General features: G+C 54.4%; 1 protein-coding gene and 2 non-coding genes across 3 annotated transcripts in view; 2 read left to right on the top strand and 1 right to left on the bottom strand.

The window, feature by feature from the left end:
- DHX37 (DEAH-box helicase 37) overlaps positions 1–16,257 on the top strand; it is a 34,535-nt gene extending 18,278 nt beyond the window's left edge. The window contains exons 13-27 of the mRNA XM_056821903.1: positions 1,947–2,091; positions 3,458–3,534; positions 5,212–5,444; positions 5,993–6,104; positions 7,747–7,853; positions 8,176–8,364; positions 8,926–9,050; positions 9,135–9,251; positions 9,936–10,111; positions 10,902–11,016; positions 11,168–11,305; positions 13,266–13,360; positions 13,440–13,513; positions 14,597–14,694; positions 15,462–16,257. Coding sequence (XP_056677881.1) covers positions 1,947–2,091; positions 3,458–3,534; positions 5,212–5,444; positions 5,993–6,104; positions 7,747–7,853; positions 8,176–8,364; positions 8,926–9,050; positions 9,135–9,251; positions 9,936–10,111; positions 10,902–11,016; positions 11,168–11,305; positions 13,266–13,360; positions 13,440–13,513; positions 14,597–14,694; positions 15,462–15,544 — 1,884 coding nt within the window. The 3' untranslated portion in view covers positions 15,545–16,257. The remainder of the gene's footprint in view (positions 1–1,946; positions 2,092–3,457; positions 3,535–5,211; positions 5,445–5,992; positions 6,105–7,746; positions 7,854–8,175; positions 8,365–8,925; positions 9,051–9,134; positions 9,252–9,935; positions 10,112–10,901; positions 11,017–11,167; positions 11,306–13,265; positions 13,361–13,439; positions 13,514–14,596; positions 14,695–15,461) is intronic.
- A 1,402-nt stretch (positions 16,258–17,659) lies between these two features.
- Positions 17,660–17,731, bottom strand: TRNAA-UGC (transfer RNA alanine (anticodon UGC)). Its single transcript has one exon. It is a non-coding gene; the product is annotated as a tRNA-Ala (tRNA).
- Positions 17,732–18,025: 294 nt separating this feature from the next.
- Positions 18,026–18,097, top strand: TRNAD-GUC (transfer RNA aspartic acid (anticodon GUC)). Its single transcript has one exon. It is a non-coding gene; the product is annotated as a tRNA-Asp (tRNA).
- Positions 18,098–18,585: the final 488 nt, after the last annotated feature.

The following is an 18,585-nucleotide window of genomic DNA, read 5'->3' as shown; positions in this document are numbered from 1 at the left end:
CTCTATACATGGCCCAGATAGGACCAGGGGCTGCTGTGCAGCCTCAGGTGCCAAAGAAGGGTCTTCTGGGCAGCCCCTTCCCCAGGCATAGCTCTGTGCCCTTGCCTTGTCCCTGCAGCCTTGGAGCAAGACCTCTCTCCAGCACAAAAGCCAAGACTGTCCTGGGACTTCTTACGCCACATGGGGCAGGCACTGTGGCTTTTCCTTGGCCTAGATTTAAGAGAGGCATGCCCCAGGCTGCTCGGGTGCCCCTCTGCTCCTTTGCCAACACTCAGCCTGGGTTACCCCAGAAGCCAGAATCTTAACTATTTCCCAAATTACTCAAAGCTTCTGGATGGGCCCTTTCCTTGGCTTAATTCACCATGGTCCTGTAGGAGAAACTCAGCCTGGGTATACAGGTCCTAGGTTTAGTTCCTCCCTGTGGCACTTGATGCAAACCTTTGTGAACTTGTTAAAGTCCCTTAACCTTCCTGGGCCTCAGTTTCCCCATCTGTAAAATGAAGGAGGTTGGCCCAGATCTCGGATCCTGTTGAGTGTCTGCTGTGTGCTAGGACATACAGACATAACCAAAGTGCCCTCAAGGAGCTTCTCTCTGGGATCACACATGTGGCCTTCAGCTGCTCCCACCCATAAGCCTGGGCAGGCCCCTTTCCTGACCTGCAGCCTAGATTTGCCCTGGACCCACAGTCTTGGGTGTGGTTGTCATTTTCAATGATATCATTTCCATAAAAAATCAGACCAAAATGCTTTAAAAATGTCTGAAACATTTAGAAGCCTGTTCCCTTTTGAACCAGGCAGATCTAGCATGGACAAAGGGCCCTTGGGAGGTCAGGTCTCTCCCCACTAAGGACCAGACTTACAGGCTCTCCTGGTGCTGGTGGGGGCTGATGCAGAAGGCATTAATACTTAATGTCGGGGTGGCTCCTTGGGGCTGCCCGTAAGTGGGGGCTCGTGGCTCAGCAAGGCTGGCCCCTGAAACACGGCTCAGGCCATGAGGATGTTGGGAAGAGAAAGCATTTTCCTTCTGGGCGGGTGACGGGAAGTCCAGCCAATTTCTCATGCGCCCTTCTCTGTGCCCTTAAAAACACATCAGCTTTTTGAACTGGAGGAAATATTTGGGTCTGGTATGTGAGGATTAGACAGTGAGGTTGATAGAACACAGAGATTCAAGGCTTTGGGTCTTTTTCAGCCAGAGGTTCTTAACCAGGGCTCCACAAAGTTGGGGAAAGAAAAAGACATCCTTCTTTTCCCTAACCTCTGACTTGGAAGTTCTTAAATCTTTTTTTTTTTTTCAGTACTATTTTAAGGCAGAACAGGAAGGATGAGGCAATTAGGATTAAGTGACCAGGGTCACACAGCCAGGAAGTATCTGAAGGCCAGATTTGAAACCAGATCCTCCCAGCTCCAGGTCTGGTGTTCTATCCACCGAGCTACCCAGCGGCCCCAGTTCTGAACCTTTTTGTGTGTCCTGGGCCTTTTGGGCAGTACCCCTGTCAAAATCACATTTTTAAATGCATAAAATGAAAACATAGTCTAGGGCATCAATGGACAGACCTATAGAAGGCAAAGCTGGAAACCCTGGGCACCGTGTGATTGATTACCTGATGGTTGACTGGTGCCAAAGGAAACTATATTGAAATATAGTCATCAAAATATATTTAAAATAAACAAATTCCTAGACCCAGGTTAAGAGCTCCTGCTCTAATCAAAAGTGAATCATTTGCTTCAGGGATATCACAGCCTTATTGTGAGAAGGGGCCCCGTAAGGCTCCATCAGAAGGACAGAAGGGGTCTGAGGGGTCAAGGGCAAAAAAAGACAACCCTCCCCTTCCCTCACCCCCCCACCCCCACTGCCTTTAACCTGATGTGTCAGCTCAGTGCATCTCCCCCTCCTGGCCCCCAGGCTTCCTGGCAGAGAGCAGTACTAGGCTGTCTTCTCCCCACAGGCCTTGCCCAGGATTGATCTGGATAATTACTCGGCACTGCCCATGGATGAAGGCGATGAGGACAGAGAATCAGAAATGGACGAGGAAGACGATGCTTTGGGATCTGACCTTGATCTAGACCTGGGAGATGAAGAAAACGAAGAAGGTTGAGTGTTTTCTCTCCGAAAACACCCCCCCACCCCCCTCCCCGCTACAATGCCTCCCTGCCCCTGGCAGTGGGCTTTGCTCCTGCCACCCATTTCTGTGGAATTGCCCAGTGGTTGGGGCTCTGGGCTTCTGGCTAGAAGGGAGCTGGGTTTGAATCCCCCTTCAGACACTTCCTAGCTGTGTGACCTTAGGCAAATGACATGACCTCTGAGTGTTGCTTTAGCTCCCTCCCTCCCAGATCATTGTGAAGATGGGCTGAGATAAGGCCCAGAAAGTGCTCTTGTTAATGTCAGCTGTTACTGTAGTGTAGTAGATAGGGCACTGGTCCTAGACTCAGGATGGCCTAAGTTCAAATCCTGCCTGAGACGCTTATATCACTTAACCTTTGTACCTCAGTTTTCCTCATCTGTAAAATGGGAATAATAGTATCACTTAGCTCCCAGGGTTATTGTGAGTGAGGATCAAATGTGAACATTTTTGTACTGTATAAGTGCTAGCTATTATTATTATTATTTTTATTTTTCTTGTTAGGCAGTGTGGTACAGTGGATAGAGCTCTAGACTTCGAGTCAGGAAGACCTGAGTTTGAATTCTGTCTCATATTTAGGAGCTCACTCAGTCCTGGGCAAGTCAGATAACTGCTCTCAGTCTCAGTTTCCTCATCTATAAAATGAATATAATAAGAGCCCCATCGTTGTTACAAGGTTGTTATAAAGTTCAAACAACATTGAAATCATATGAAAATGTGAGCTCTTTGAGGGCAGGGACTATTTTGTGCTTGGAACTCTGCCTCCTTCCTTCTCTGGCTTCTGTCAGAGCTCAGCTAAAGCCCCAGGAAGCTTCTCCCACCTTCCCAATTCTTTGGGTTGCAATAGGGTGAGGACTAGAGGGAGAACTGAAGGCTCGGGTACCTGAGATAAAAATAGCAATTATAAATTATAAATTATTATATTATATAAATTAAATTATATTATATTATATAAATTATTATAAATTATAAAAAATTGTTCAGTCATTTTCAGTTGTGCCTGACTCAGGGGCCCCATTTAGAGTTTTCTTGGCAGAGATACTTGAGCAGTATGCCATTTCCTTCTCCAGCTTATTTGACAGATGAGGAAATGGAGGCAAACAGACTCACCTGACTGAGATTAGATTTGAGCCCAGGAAGATGAGTCTTCCTGATTCTAAGCCCAGGGCTCTCTACTGTACCACCTAAATGCCCCTTTAATAATGAACAATCAATAATATTATTTACCATTAACATTTAATTACATACTTTTGGTATTCAGGATGCAGTCTCTGAGTGTGGGAGCCAGTCTGCCCAGTGCTTTGTCCTGACCTCAGCCCATTTGTTTTGTGTCACAGGTGAGAAGCCAGATGCTTCCCTCCCCCTTCACGTGTTGCCACTTTATTCGCTGTTGGCTCCAGAGAAGCAAGCGCAGGTAAGAACACACGAGCACACGGCAGCCCTAGCCACTCTGGGGGCCTCCTGGGCCTGCTCAGAGCTGAGGGGTGTCTCCCTGTCACCAGGACTTTATGTTGGATGGAAGTTAAATTGGAGGGTTTACGTTGGTCATGTTGGGCCTCTTTTTAGAGGCTGGAATACCCCATCACGAGGAGGCTGCTGGGAGGCAGGCAGGGATTTGTTTGTTTCACTGGGATCCTCCCTGTTATAAGGGTTTGTTTTTCTGTTTTAGGGAGGAGGAGGCAGCAAGAGATGCTTATTATTGGAGTGGGAGGGAGGGAAGCAGTGAATTTGGGGTTAAAAACCCCAAGTTCATATCCCCATTCTGCCTTTTACTAGCTGTGTGACCATGAACCTCTCTTTCCCTTGTGGCCTCAGCTTCTTCCTCTGTAAACTGGAAAGGATTAGATTTGATGGATGGCCTTTAAGGACTCTTTCACTCTAAATCTGTGAACATTTTGGATGAGATGGGGCAACTGAGGTTGGAATCTTGGTTTTGCTCCTTCCCTTTGGCCTCTGAGGTCAGGACCAGGAGCAGTGGGTGGAAGTTGCTGGAGGCAATCCTGTTTGGCCTAGATGTATGGGCCCCAAGAATGGGCCTTCTTGCCAAGGAAGCTGGGTGCGGCTGGTGATCTCCCACATCTGAGAGCATTTATTTATTTTGCAACCCTTCCCTTCTTAGATATGATTATTAAGTACTGGTTCCAAGGCAGACGAGAGTAAGAGCTTGGGAGTGGGGGTTAAGTGACTTGTCCAGAGTCACACAGCTAGAAGTGTCTGAGGCCAGATTGGAACCCAGGATCTAACTATTCACTGAGCCACCTAGCTGCCCCTCAGTATTTATTTTATTTATTTATTTTTTTTAAATTTTATATTATAAATTATATAATATATAATATATATTTATATATAATATATAAATATATAAAATATATAATTATATAATATTTATATATTTATATAATTATATAATATTTATATATAATAAAATATAAAATATATAATATAATAATATATATAAATTATAAATTTAATATTATATATTATTTATAAGCATTTATTAAGCTCCTGCTTTCTGTCAGGTGTTGTGCCCAGGGCTTAGCATTAAAAAAAAAGGCAAAAAACAATCCCTGCCCTCTAGCAGTGCACAGTCTTGCTGGGGGGAGACAGCTATGTGCAAACCACATACATGCAAGATAAACTGGAAAGCACCATCAGGGAGGTGGGGGGAAGGAGATGGGCTTTAAGTGAGCCTCAGGGGAGGCCAGGCTTGGGCCATCACTGTTGGGATCGTCTGGGTGTCCCTAGACCAGGCAGTCGCTGAGGCACTGAGCGTTTCATGATGAAACCTCGGCACGATCCATACTCTGAGCCTGATTTTCTCAGGAAAAATACAGCTCACACGTCATGCTCCCTAACGCCCTTTCTAGCTCCTTGGGGCTGGACTTGAGTCAATCCCAACCTGGAGGGCCCTGGATCTGGGCCAGCCCTGGGACTGGAGCTCCCATCTTCACTTCTCCTTGCCCCACAGGACCCTGGGTCCCTGCGATTGGAGCTCCCATCTTGCTTCTCCCCACCTCAGGTCCTCAGGCCTCCCCAAGAAAGCCTGGGTCTGGGCCAGTCCTGGAGCCCTCATTGCTTCTCTCCACCTTAGGTGTTCAGACCTCCCCCAGAGGGCCGGAGATTGTGTGTTGTAGCCACCAACGTGGCTGAGACGTCCCTGACTATCCCTGGCATCAAATACGTGGTCGACTGCGGCAAAGTCAAGAAGAGGTTTTATGACAGGGTGACTGGCGTGTCCTCCTTCCGAGTAACCTGGGTGTCCCAGGCCTCGGCTGATCAGCGGGCTGGGAGAGCTGGGAGAACAGAGCCAGGCCACTGCTACAGGTAGGGAGGGAGCGATGGGACAGGGCAGAGGGGGACTAGACGGGGAGAGAGCTCTGAGGAGGGAGGCTGAGGACCTGGGGCAAGTCACTCTGGACCTTTCACTCCTGACCTGTGAAACAGAGAGTTTGGACTTAGAGGCCTCCAAGGTCAGTCTCATCTTGCAGCCAGGGTCTTTTGGTTGCCCCCAGGGATGTCTCCTGACAGCACCTCCTTCTTCATCTGGCTTTGCTAACCTTTAAAAAATAAAATAAATAACCCTCACCTTCTGTCTTGGAATCAGATCTGAGTATTGGTTCCAAGGCAGAAGAGTGGTAAGGGCTAGGCAATGGGGGTCAAGTGACTTGCCCAGGGTCACACAGAAAGTGTCTGAGGACACATTTGAACTCAGGACCTTCTGTCTCCATCCACTGAGCTACCCAGCTGCCCCCAAAACTAGCTTCTAAGGACTGAACCTTGAGCTCCCCGAGTAGTGATGAGCATGGGGTACCCAGCAGAGGGAGGCACAGAGTCTCAGCCAGGGCTTCGAGCAGGCTCTCTGTTCCCCACAGACTCTACTCGTCAGCCGTTTACAGTGACTTTGAGAAGTTTTCTCCTCCTGAAATCACCCGGAGACCCGTTGAGGATTTGGTCCTTCAGATGAAAGCTTTGAACATAGAAAAGGTGAGATGGGAGAATGTCCCAGGAGGGAAGGGGGATCCCCTGAAGGAGAGGGGAAAGCTTCGTGGGCCATTCCTAGCTTCCTGCTCTCTGCTGGACTGAGGCCGGAGGTCACTTTGGAAGGAGACATGCTTCAGGCATGGCTGGGGAAAGCCTTGCTCTGGTGACTTCCATGTTAGTGCCTTGGTTAAAGGAAGTGCTGGTGGGCTTTTCTCTTCCAGACATTACTTGGCGTGGGGGGGAGATGGCTAAACACACGCAGGGACAGCATCAGGCTCAGAGATTTCAGAATGTTGGCTCATCCCAACAGGGGGATGTACTAGACATGGATGTAAAGTTTTCCATGTGGGATTAAAAAATCAAAAGACTTTAAAAAGCAAGTGGGCCTTCTGATCTGCCTCCCCAGTGCCGATCCCAGAGAGCAATAAATGCCTGTTGATCGATTGATTAATGGTGACCAGGATCAACACTGGGAGCAGCAGGAAGAAGCTGTGGAGAAGCGGATCTTGACTCGATACCAGGACAATGTTGATTCATAATGAGAGATATCTCAGAGTCAGAGGGGGATGATCAGAGATGGGATGGCCTGACAGTGCCATAGGCTGCAGAGAACTCCCAAAGGATGAACAAAAGCCATTAGATTTGACTGGAGGTCTCTGGTGGAAGCAGCTGGGTGGACAGCCAACCCTGGAGTTGGGAGGTCCTAGGATCAAATGTGGCCTCAGACATCTTGTAGCTGTGTGGCCCTGGGCAAGTCATTTAACGCCATTGCCTGGTCCTTACTGCTCTTTTGCCTTGGAACTGACACAGTAATGAGGCTAAGCAGAAGGTAAGGGTCTAAAAAAAGAGAATATCGACCAGTAAGTTTGGAAAGAGCCGGGTCTGTCGGATCATGAATTTGGAGGCCATGTTGCAGAGGGTTAAATGCAAGGGGACACGTAGAGGCTGCAAGGACCCCAGCTTTTTCCAGGGCTTGGGCTGAAGGGCAGAGGTGAACCCTGGCTCATGGGGTCAGGTGTGCGAGTACCCCGCAGCTCAGGAGAGGTTGAGGATTAGACAGTGAGACTGGAGGCTACTGCTGGGCTGGGAAGGTGGTGAGGGAGGGGCCGGAGGGGAGTGTCCCACCTGCCCTCCCATTCACACAGCCTCACCATGGAAGGGGCAGCCCCGGGTCTCCATGTCCCTGGCTCCAGCCAGACTCAGTCTCCCGTTGGGCATCTGCATTTCTTGGTGCTGGCTCAGTCGGCAGAGGTCAAGTCAAGGAGCATCTGTTAAACAGGCCGAGAGCCGAGGATACAAAGACAAAAAGCAGTCTTTGCTGTCCAAGAACTCAGTCTGCCGGGGAAACCGAAGAGCAGCTCAGTGGGTAGAGAGCCAGGCCTGGAGATGGTTCTGAGGTGGCCTCAGGCACACAAGGGGCCGGTGACCCCTTGCCCAGCCCTTACTGCTCTTCTTCCAGGAACCAATACCCAGTACTGAGTCTGCGATGGGAGAGGAGGGTTAAAAAAATCACAGCTATGGCCGAAAAGGATGTCAAGGGGATGGCGTGGGGGGAGCCGTAGGCCCCAGTCTTGAACCCGGCTCACCCTCTCTGGCCTTTCCCTGCCTTCCTTCTCATTCCTTTTCTTACCTGCCTGTGTTCTAGGTCATCAACTTCCCATTTCCATCCCCTCCACCCCTGGAGGCCCTGGTCTCTGCAGAGGAGCTGTTGATCGCACTTGGGGCGTTGCGGGAGCCCCCCCAGACTGGAAGGTACGTGCCCGTGGGTGGGTGTTGGGCATCAGGACCCCCAAGGCAAGGGAGCTGGCCCAGCTGGTTCTCCTCCTGCCACAGCAGACACAGTGACTGGGATTAGCCAGCTGGATGGGGAAGGGAAGCCCAGAGACCCAAATTCACACTCCTGGCCATGTGCTCTTGGTGGGTCTCCTCACTGCTGTCTGCCTCAGTTTATTCTCTGGAAAAGGAGGTGGCCAGGCTTGGGGGCCGCGGCCTGACCCTTTCCTCTCCACGGCCTCCCTCTGCCCTCCCTGATGCCCAGCGTCGCCCATGGCTCCCTCCCTTCCGTTCTCCCCAGGGTGAAGCAGCTGCAGGGGGCGAAGCTGAGCTGCCCCATCAGCCCCCTGGGCAAGATCATGGCCGCCTTCCCCGTGGCCCCCCGCTACGCCAAGATGCTCGCCCTGAGCCAGCAGCATGAGTGCCTGCCTTACGTCATCACCATCGTGGCCGCCATGACCATCCGGGAGCTCTTCGAGGACTTCGACAGGTGGGTGGCTGCCCGGGATCCGGACGGAACAGCAGCACGTTTATCTTGGTCTGTCTGTGTGAATCCAGCAGTCACACGTGGTTGTTTTGTTTTACGTACATACGCAAGTTGTTTAGACCTGCTTATTTGATGTCTACAGTAAAATACTTAAGCTTAGAGATGTGTTTCTCTACACATGCCTACGTACATATAGAATGATTTCCTTCACTTGCATAGCCTGTGTATACATGCGTGTTTGGATGGCTGGTGCAGGCACAGGCACACCGCGGGGTTGGGACATGTCTGTACACGTCTGCAGTCACGTGTGTGCATACACACAAATGTATGTGTGCACATGGCTTCGCTTTGAGAGAGGTGGTGGAGGAAGGAGGGTCCGGCCTCCCCTGGAGCAGGGCCTTTCTGGGGGCTCACCCCAGGAGTGGAAAGGAGGCTGGGGTGGTGGGAGCCCCATGGGAAGGGGCTTCTGGCTCTTTCCCTCGAGGCGGTGGGGAGCCCCTGGCCCTTCTCAAGGGCTGGGAGGCCTTGCCTTTGTCATTGGCGTCTATGGGCCTGTGCTTGCAGACCGGCGGCCAGCGAGGAGGAGCAGGCCCAGCTGAAGGGCAAGAAGGCACGAGTGTCCCAGATGCAGAGACTGTGGGCGGGTCAGGGGCCCTCTCTGAAGCTGGGAGACATGATGGTGCTGCTCGGTATGTGGGGCTCCCCCCCCCCCAGCCAGGCTCAGGTGATTGAGGGGTGGGGATGGGCTAAGCCTGCTCCTCCTCATCCCATAGGCGCCGTGGGGGCCTGCGAGTTCTCAGGCTGCACACCCCACTTCTGTGACACCAACGGACTGCGCTACAAGGCCATGATGGAGGTCCGGCGGCTTCGGGGGCAGCTGACCACTGCAGGTACCCACCTTAGCTCCTTTGTAGGAGGCCTCAGAAGAGCCGGAGGTCCCCCCACCTCGAGCCTCTGAGCCGCTCCCCTCCCTCCACGGGGCTCCAGCACACAGGTGCCATTGGGAGTCCATGGTTGGGAGCAGATGCCCTTTGGGGGATAAATGGGGAAAGCGAGGTGCAGAGAAGGAAGCTGTAGCTGCTGCAGCTGGCCGCTGGTCCTCTGGGCCGTCTGGGAGCAGTGGCCTGCTCAGGGCCACCCCTTAGAGCCGGGCAGCAGCAGAGCCACTTCCTCTTAGGGCCCAGGGCACCCGCAAAGACAGTTTGAGAGCGGGTGCTCCCTGATGTTTATTCCCCTGGGCACCCTGGTGCTGGGCACTGTATAATTCAGATCTCCTCGGAGATAAGAGGTGCCATTATTATCCCCATTTTAAAGCTGAGGAAACTGAGGCAGCGATGACGTGACTGTCCCAGGGTCCCAGGGATCCCACAGGAGGGACTGGTCTGAGATGGGCGTCTCTGGTGACTTGAGTCCAGCTCCCTCCTGAGGCCTTTCTGTGGCCTCAGCTGAGTCAAGGACGGGGCAGATCCTCGTTTTTCACGCGTGTTAACCAAGGCTTGGGGAGGCCTGGGAGGTGTCAGGGAGCAGTCAGGCCCTCGCTCTTCCCCTCCCTAGCCCTGGTCTCTCCTGCGCAGTGACCTCCCTCGGCTCACACACCCCGGGCCTCTTTGTGGACCCCAAAATGAAGCCCCCCACCGAGGGCCAGGTGACGTTCCTGAGGAGGGTGGTGCTGGCCGGCCTGGGAGACCACGTTGCCCGGCGTATCCGGGGTGAGGAGCTCCTTGATGGAAAATGGAAGAATGGCTACAAGGTAGGCCCCAGCCCCCTCTCCCGCTGTGCCACCGCCCCCCACTGGTGTCTCTGGTGCCGACAAGCGCTTCCTGGCCTTCCGTCTCTGCCCAGGCCGCTGCTCAGTGTCCTCCGAGGCCTCGGGGTCTGGTCCCTTCTGTCCGGCCCACTCGTGGTCATCCGTCTGCTCATGTTTTCTGATGGAGGTTGTTGTGCGCAAGGCTTGGGCTTCTGCTCCGTCCTCGGTGTTCCCTGAACATCTCTCTGGGCCCGCCGTGACCCACCCCCTCCAGCACAGCCGCCTCCTCACCATCCCCAAAGCCGCTGACCACAGACGGACGTGCTCAGGCTCTCCCACTCGCCCGTTGCCCCCGAGCTCTGACTGGGGAGACTGCCCCAGCGTGGGGCGCCCCGTGGCGAGCGGCTGTGTCCCGTGATGGCCGGGGGGCTCGGCCACGTCCACTCACTTCCTGTGGGGGCTGGAGGAGGCAGCGAGCCTCGGCCTCTCCCCGATCCTCGGAGCTCACGTGTGCTCAGACCCTGAATCTCCCCACAGCCCTTCCTTGTCACCCCGTGAGTGCACGTTCGCACCCCCGCTTTACCAGAGGCCTGAGGCTCAGACACTGGGGGGCTTGTCTCTACTGCAGCTGTCCAGGCCACAGCCTCCGGGCCCAGGCTGGGGGCCTCTGAAAGGCCATTGGAGGCCCCCGGCGCAGAGGCAGCCTCTACCCCCGGCCCTACCCTGGGGGTCCGGGCGCAGCACCCTTTGCAGCCCCGCGCGTGTGTGTGACGGCGGTTTCTCCCTCACGTAGACGCCTCTGCTCGATGATCCGGTCTTCATCCACCCCAGCTCCGTCCTCTTCCGAGAGCTCCCCGACTTTGTGGTCTATCAGGAGATCGTGGAGACCACCAAGATGTACATGAGAGGTGGGCCGGGCCCCCGCGCCGAGGGGAGGGGCAAGGCCGTCCCCGGCCCGAGCCGTGTGGCCGAGAGCCGTCCTCTCTGGTCTCCTCCCCTCGGGAGCGAGGCCCCGCTCTGCCCCGGCTCATCTCGGCTCCGGCCTTGCCCCGTCTGCAGGTGTGTCGGCGGTGGAAGCTGAGTGGATCCCGGCCCTGCTGCCTTCCTACTGCCACTTCGAAAAGCCCCTGGAGGAGCCTCCCCCGGCCTATTGGCCCGAGAGCGGCCGCGTCGTGTGTCACCGGGCCAGCACCTTCTGTGAGTGAGCCTCCGGGCCCAGCTTGCCTCCTCTTCTCCCCGGCCCGCACCTTCTAGTCTGCACTTTTTTCTTTCTAAAAAATCCTCCTTTTCTGCCTCACGATCACCCCCCAAGACAGAAGAGCCGTGAGGACCAGGTGAGGGGAGGGTCTTGTCCAGCGTCACCCGGCCAGATCTGACCCAGGACCCCCTGGGCCCAGCCTCGCCCCAGGTGCCGCCTCGGAGGTCCCGCCGGGTCTCCCTCCCTCCATCCCTTACACGTCCTCCCTGGTATTTCCTGAGCTTGGGACTCTTAGAGCTGGGATTGGGACTCCTGACCTTAAACCTACCAGCTCTCTGGGGGTGGGGGTCCCTGTTCGTAGCGGTCTGGACATCTGGGGGGCAGAATTGAGTTATTTTCCTGTTTGGGTATCTTACCGCAAGGGGCGCCTTCATTACAGCCCCCGGCCCTCATGGGAATGGCCTAAAAGGGGGACCAGAGTCTAGGACCTGTTACACTTAGGTGTGTGACTTGTTCGAGGTACGGCCCATAAATGTTGGAGCTGCTGGATTGGAACTTTCCTGACGTGCCCCCCCCCCCAGCTTTCTGCTGCGCCATCTCAGCCCCCCCATGCCAGGCCTGGTGCCCTCTAACAGCTGTGCCCCCCATGCCAGGCCTGGCGCCCTCTAACAGGCCCTCTAACAGCTGTGCCCCCATGCCAGGCCTGGCGCCCTCTAACAGCTGTGCCCCCCATGCCAGGCCTGGCGCCCTCTAACAGCTGTGCCCCCCATGCCAGGCCTGGCGCCCTCTAACAGCTGTGCCCCCATGCCAGGCCTGGCGCCCTCTAACAGCTGTGCCCCCCATGCCAGGCCTGGCGCCCTCTAACAGCTGTGCCCCCCATGCCAGGTCTGGCGCCCTCTAACAGGCCCTCTAACAGCTGTGCCCCCATGCCAGGCCTGGCGCCCTCTAACAGCTGTGCCCCCCATGCCAGGCCTGGCGCCCTCTAACAGCTGTGCCCCCCCATGCCAGGCCTGGCACCCTCTAACAGCTGTGCCCCCCATGCCAGGTCTGGCGCCCTCTAACAGGCCCTCTAACAGCTGTGCCCCCATGCCAGGCCTGGCGCCCTCTAACAGCTGTGCCCCCCCATGCCAGGCCTGGCACCCTCTAACAGCTGTGCCCCCCATGCCAGGCCTGGCACCCTCTAACAGCTGTGCCCCCCCATGCCAGGCCTGGTGCCCTCTAACAGCTGTGCCCCCCATGCCAGGCCTGGCACCCTCTAACAGCTGTGCCCCCCCCATGCCAGGCCTGGCGCCCTCTAACAGCTGTGCCCCCCATGCCAGGCCTGGCGCCCTCTAACAGGCCCTCTAACAGCTGTGCCCCCCATGCCAGGCCTGGCGCCCTCTAACAGCTGTGCCCCCCATGCCAGGCCTGGCGCCCTCTAACAGGCCCTCTAACAGCTGTGCCCCCCATGCCAGGCCTGGCACCCTCTAACAGCTGTGCCCCCCCATGCCAGGCCTGGTGCCCTCTAACAGCTGTGCCCCCCATGCCAGGCCTGGCGCCCTCTAACAGGCCCTCTAACAGCTGTGCCCCCCATGCCAGGCCTGGCGCCCTCTAACAGCTGTGCCCCCCATGCCAGGCCTGGCGCCCTCTAACAGGCCCTCTAACAGCTGTGCCCCCCATGCCAGGCCTGGCACCCTCTAACAGCTGTGCCCCCCCATGCCAGGCCTGGCACCGTCTAACAGCTGTGCCCCCATGCCAGGCCTGGCGCCCTCTAACAGCTGTGCCCCCCATGCCAGGCCTGGCACCGTCTAACAGCTGTGCCCCCATGCCAGGCCTGGCGCCCTCTAACAGCTGTGCCCCCCATGCCAGGCCTGGCGCCCTCTAACAGCTGTGCCCCCCCATGCCAGGCCTGGCACCCTCTAACAGCTGTGCCCCCCCCATGCCAGGCCTGGCACCCTCTAACAGCTGTGCCCCCCCCAGATCGCGTGGGCTGGCAGCTTCCTGCTGTGCAGGTGGACTACCCCGAAGGCCTCGAGCGCTACAAGCACTTTGCAAAGTTTCTCCTGGAAGGAGAGGTGAGGGCTGGGGAGGCATGGGGGATGGGCGGGGGGGCACGGGGGGCCACGGGGCTCAAGCCGTCCTCCTCCCCATCAGGTCTTTGAATCCCTCCGCTGCCACAGGAACTGTCTGCTGTCCAGCCCCAGCACGATGCTCAAGACCTGGGCTAAGTAAGCGGCCTTTGGGGAGGCAGGGGGCCGGGGGCCCTTCCTGGTCCACCTCAGGACCCCCTTGTCCTTGTGTTCACCCTTCCCTCTGGGCTCAAAACCAAGATGAGCTACAAGTCCCGAAGCAGAAGAGCAGCAAGGGCTGGGTGGTAGGAGTCAAACGACTTGCCCAGGGTCACACAGCCAGAAAGTGTTGGGGACAGATTGGAACCCAGGACCTCCCACCTCTAGGCCTGGTGCTCTATGCACTGAGCCACCTGGCTTCCCCCAGACCTGGCTTAGGCTTGATCCGGGCACCTGCAGGTGCCAGAGCCTGTGCCAAGCTCTGAGCCCGGAGTTGGGAAGACCCCAGGTCAGCATCATGCCCCTGAGCAGCACTCTGAGGTCAGACAAGGCCTTCACCTCAGTTTGCCTCGGTCTCCTCTGTGAAATGGGGGGAATCAGAGCGCTGTCTCCTGGGGTGGTCTCGAAGGGGCAATTGTAAAGCCCCGGGTGGCGTTAGACGCTCCCCTCAGCCCCAGAGGAGGCTGGGACCAGAGGGATGAACACAGGAGCCGCCCTTGGGGAGGATGCCTTGGGCAGACCTGGGGACACACTGCAGACACTCACAGGCTCCCACAGTCACAGTGAGGCACCCTCCTGCCCCGCCCCCCCAGATGAGAGATGGAGGAGGGGACAGGTCAGGGTGGGGTGGAGGCACAGCCAATCATAGCTGACAGAAACAAGCCTCGCTCCTCCCCCTTTCCCGCCCCCTCTGCCAGAGGCTCAGGGGTATCTCCTCAGCCTCTCTTGGTGCCTTTGGGGCCAGCCTCCGCTGTGCTGCCCTTTTGTCCACAGAACTTAATTTTAAAAAAACGTTTAAAAAGCCCTGAACTTGGTGGTGGGAGATAAGGGGGTGAATCCCCCCTCTGGCACTGGCTGTCACCAGGGACTTGCTGAACCCCTCGGCCTCAGTCTCCTCTTTTGTAAAATGGGGAGAGTAACAGAGGCTTCTTCTGGATTGGGCCGGGGGTGGGGTGGGGGTGGGGGTGAGGACGAGTTCGTGGGTTTCACTGGTGTTGGTGGGGGGTGACTCTTGACCTCTAGGCTCCAGCCTAGGACCGAGAGCCTCCTGAAAGCCCTGGTGTCGCGGAAGGCAGATTGCCGGAACGCTTTACAAGAGGCCTGGAAGCAGGAGCCCACGTGTAAGTATTGTCCCACCCGGAGCACAACTGCCCAGCCCTGCAGCCCCTGCCCAGAAGTTGGGGTTCACTTTAATCTCCCTTCAAGAAGAATGAAGGAGGGGCAGCTGGGTAGCTCAGTGGATGGAAAGTCAGGCCCAGAGATGGGAGGTCCTGGGTTCAAATGTGACCTCAGATGCTTCCTAGCTGGGTGGCCCTGGACAAGTCACTTGACGCCCATTGCCTAGCCCTTACCCTCTTCTGTCTTAGAACCAATGCTCAGAATTGACTCTAAGGCAGAAGGCGAGGGGTTTGAAAAAGAAAAAAGGCAGCCACAAAGGGTGAGGTGGATAGAGTGCTGGACCTAGGATGAGGACGTTCTGAGTTCAAATTCTGCCTTTGACACTTAGTTTAGCAGCAGAATTTGATGAAAAAAAGCTGTAAACCTGGTAGTGGGAGATGAGGGTTTGATTCTCACCTCTGACACGCCAAATGTTTCAGCTTCACTTTTTTCATCCATAAAATGGGGATGACAGAAGCAGCTCCCTGCCAGGGTGCTTCATGCCGTGAGCCAGCTTTTACAAGTTCTAGATTCCCATTTTCCAGATGAGGCCAGCAAGGCCGAGACCTGCCTCAGACCAGTGGTGTGAGACAGAACTCAAACCTGTACCTCCTGACCCCCGAGTCCAGGACTCTCAGGGGCCTCCCTCTGTCCCAGAGAGCCACCCCACCCAGCGGAGAGACCCCCAGCCGTGCCCCCTCCGGGTCCCTGACCTCCAGGCTCCTTTCAGATCTGCTGTCCGAGTACTGCGAGTGGCTCCCCCAGGCCTTGCACAGCGAAGTCTCCAGACTTTGGCCTCCCTCTCGGCCCTGAGCTTCCAGGACCCCATCCCTGCTCTCCTGGGCCAGTGTGGTGCCGACCTCTGCCCGAAGGATTGTCTGCTCCTGGATGAGATGGACGGGCCCCGGCCATGGTGCTAAGCCCCTCCGAGGGGAAGAACTCCCCTTCTGCAGCCGCCTGGCGGAGCCTGCCTGGGAAGCGGGCTGTGCCGCCTCCTCCTCTCCTTCCCTCCCCGTCTCCCCTCTCCCAGCGCCCAAGCCCTGGCCCTGCCTCCCACCTGAGAAGCCACAGGGCTCCCCATCGCCTCCCCGCGGGGCCCGGCCAGCTCGTTCCCCAGACTGATGGCACTGGCCGGGGCTCTGTGCCCGCTGCCCTGACCCTGGGACACTTTCCCTCCTCTGTCCCTCCGAGCCCTGAATGTCTCGGGCCTCAGCTCCACCTTCCAGAGGCCTTTCCCAGCGCCACCCCCATCCAGGCTGGATTTCATGTACCAGGGGCCCCTCGAGGCAGGGACTACCTCATCTTTAGAGTTCCATCTCAGGGCTCGTGCAGCATCTGGTGCAGCTGAAACTTTGTCCTTATTAAATTATTTTTTAAAGATTCTGAACTTTCTGTCTTTATTTCCCTTTTATCGCACTTGGCCGCAACAAGAGAAGACCAAGAACGAAGTTACTATTGAGGAAGGAAACCCTATGGTGTGCTCCGACGTAAATAGAGACTTGGTTGAAATAAATATTTTGAATGAACACTCCGGCTTTTGGAATTTCTGCTTGTTTGCTGGGGGCCAACGGCACAACGGAAAGGCCTCGACTGGGAGACGACTCGGGCTGTAGAAGAGACACCCCGAGGTTTGTAGCAGGGTCTTGGCCCAAGAAGAGGAGGCGCAGAACCCCTCCCTCATCCAGAAGTCTGTATTTGGAAGAAGTTCAGGGCAGTGAAATGGCTGCAGTCCCGCCCCAAGCTTTCTGAGGCATTCCTGGCAGAGCCTGTGGACCTCTGGGGAATGTGTTTGGGTTTGGGGTCTTAAACCCTCACCCTCTGCCTTAGAATCAATATTGTATATTGGTTCTAGGGCACAAGAGTGGTAAAGGTTAGGCAATGGGGGTCTATTCAGGATCCCCATCTTTAAGGAATTACAAAGAGCACCAAGAAATAAAAAGAGTGCCCTAGGTCACTCAGCCAGTGTTTCAGAAGCGGTATTTGAACCTAGGCCATCCATGGGTCAGTGACCAATTCTCTTATCCGGGCAACTATGGGGCCTCTAGAGATGCGTATGGAGGGGGAAGTGGGTGGCTCAGTGGATTGAGAGCCTGGGTTCAAATCTGGCCTCAGACATTTCCCGGCTGAGTGACCCTGGGCAAGTCACTTCACCCCCATTGCCTAGCCCTTACCACTCTACTACTTTGGTACCAATACACAGTATTGACTCCAAGTCGGAAGGTAAGGGTTTAAAAAAAAGAGATACATATGAATTGTGGCTCAATCTATCTGTACATGCAGTGTATTTTTCATGCAGATCCACATTGGTATCTACGTATGTGTTTTTACATATATACATATACCTACATACACATATATTTAGATACGGCAAGAAAAAGTTTAGTGACCTAGAGACAGGAGGTCCTGGATTCAAATCTGCCCTCAAGAAACTTTCTAGCTGTGTGACCCTGGACAAGTCACTTAACCCCCATTGCCTAGCTCTCCCTGTTTTTTACCTTGGAACTGGTACTGTATTTATTTTAGGACAGAAGGGAGAGGTTTAAAAAGAATGCCAGTGATCACCGTCAAAGAACATCCCAGGAGAACGAGATGCCCAATTCCTGATACCCATCAGTATGGATGTAGCTTTTTTGCAGCTATCAGGCTCAAAGTAGGGATAAGACAGAAGAGCATCCCCAAGGACCAAAGTGAAACCAAAGCTCGCTCAGGTCCTCCTGCACAGAGCCCTCTGGCCACTAGGGGGACCGCGCTCGTTGCTGCGCAGAACACATGCGCAGAAGCCTCTGACCACTACGAGGGAGGACCTCGCTCTTTCTCCCCACCAGCCCGACTCCGAGGTGCTTTGGGTTTTTCTTCCTTTGAGTTACAGTGGGTCACTCTCTTCCTTGAATTTTAGATTCCTATTTAAGGAAGAAAAATCAAATGCACTGGAGATGCCGGGGATTGAACCCGGGGCCTCATACATGCAAAGCATGCGCTCTACCACTGAGCTACATCCCCACGCCTGAGAAAAGGAAGTATTGCAAATGGTGGTGTAGGAAGGAAATTCCCTTTAATAAAACTGTCAATTGTAATGGGATATTTGTATACAGGAAGCTGTTCCCCCAAATGGAGAGGAGGAGCCGGCTCACTGGGACAAGCTGCAAAGCCCGGGTGGAAACAGCTTCCAGGTAACACGTCTCAGCTCCACCTTGTTTAGAATGATGTCTAGAAACTGAGGGAACAAATGGTAGACCGAGGCCAAGACAGGTGGTAATTACATGAGAGTTCCTGATAGATCTAAAGCAGGGCTTGTCCTCGTTAGTATAGTGGTAAGTATCCCCGCCTGTCACGCGGGAGACCGGGGTTCGATTCCCCGACGGGGAGGCTTTCGTTTGTTTTATTAATACATTTTCAATAAAAGTAAAGGAAAACCCTTAGTTTCTCACAGAAAATGACCTGAGATTTAGGAATATGAAAGAATTGGGGAGTTGGGGAAGCTTGTTGAGGGAGCTTTACAACTCTTTTTTTAGCACTTTCTCTCTCCTTTTCAAAAAAGTTTTTTATTTAGAAGTTAACAATAATTTGATTATGTATTGAGATTACATATAATGCATAAAGTTTACTTATACTATGTATAATAGTATACTTTATATAACAAAATATATTATAATGATATAATTTAAAATTTTAATACATTATGTATTGTGATAGATTATATATAATACATAAAATAACGCCTAAAGTATGTATAGTGGGTACTTTCTATAACTTATAACAAAAACATATTGCATTTATTTTAGTTATAAAATTTAACATTTTAACAGATTATGTATTATTATAAATTATATATACTACATAAAATAATGTTTTTA

This window comes from Monodelphis domestica, chromosome 3 (genome assembly GCF_027887165.1).
Source record: "Monodelphis domestica isolate mMonDom1 chromosome 3, mMonDom1.pri, whole genome shotgun sequence".
Classification (NCBI taxonomy): Eukaryota; Metazoa; Chordata; class Mammalia; order Didelphimorphia; family Didelphidae; genus Monodelphis; species Monodelphis domestica.
Note: the sequence above shows the minus strand (reverse complement) of the source record. Positions and strands in the feature narration are given on the sequence as shown.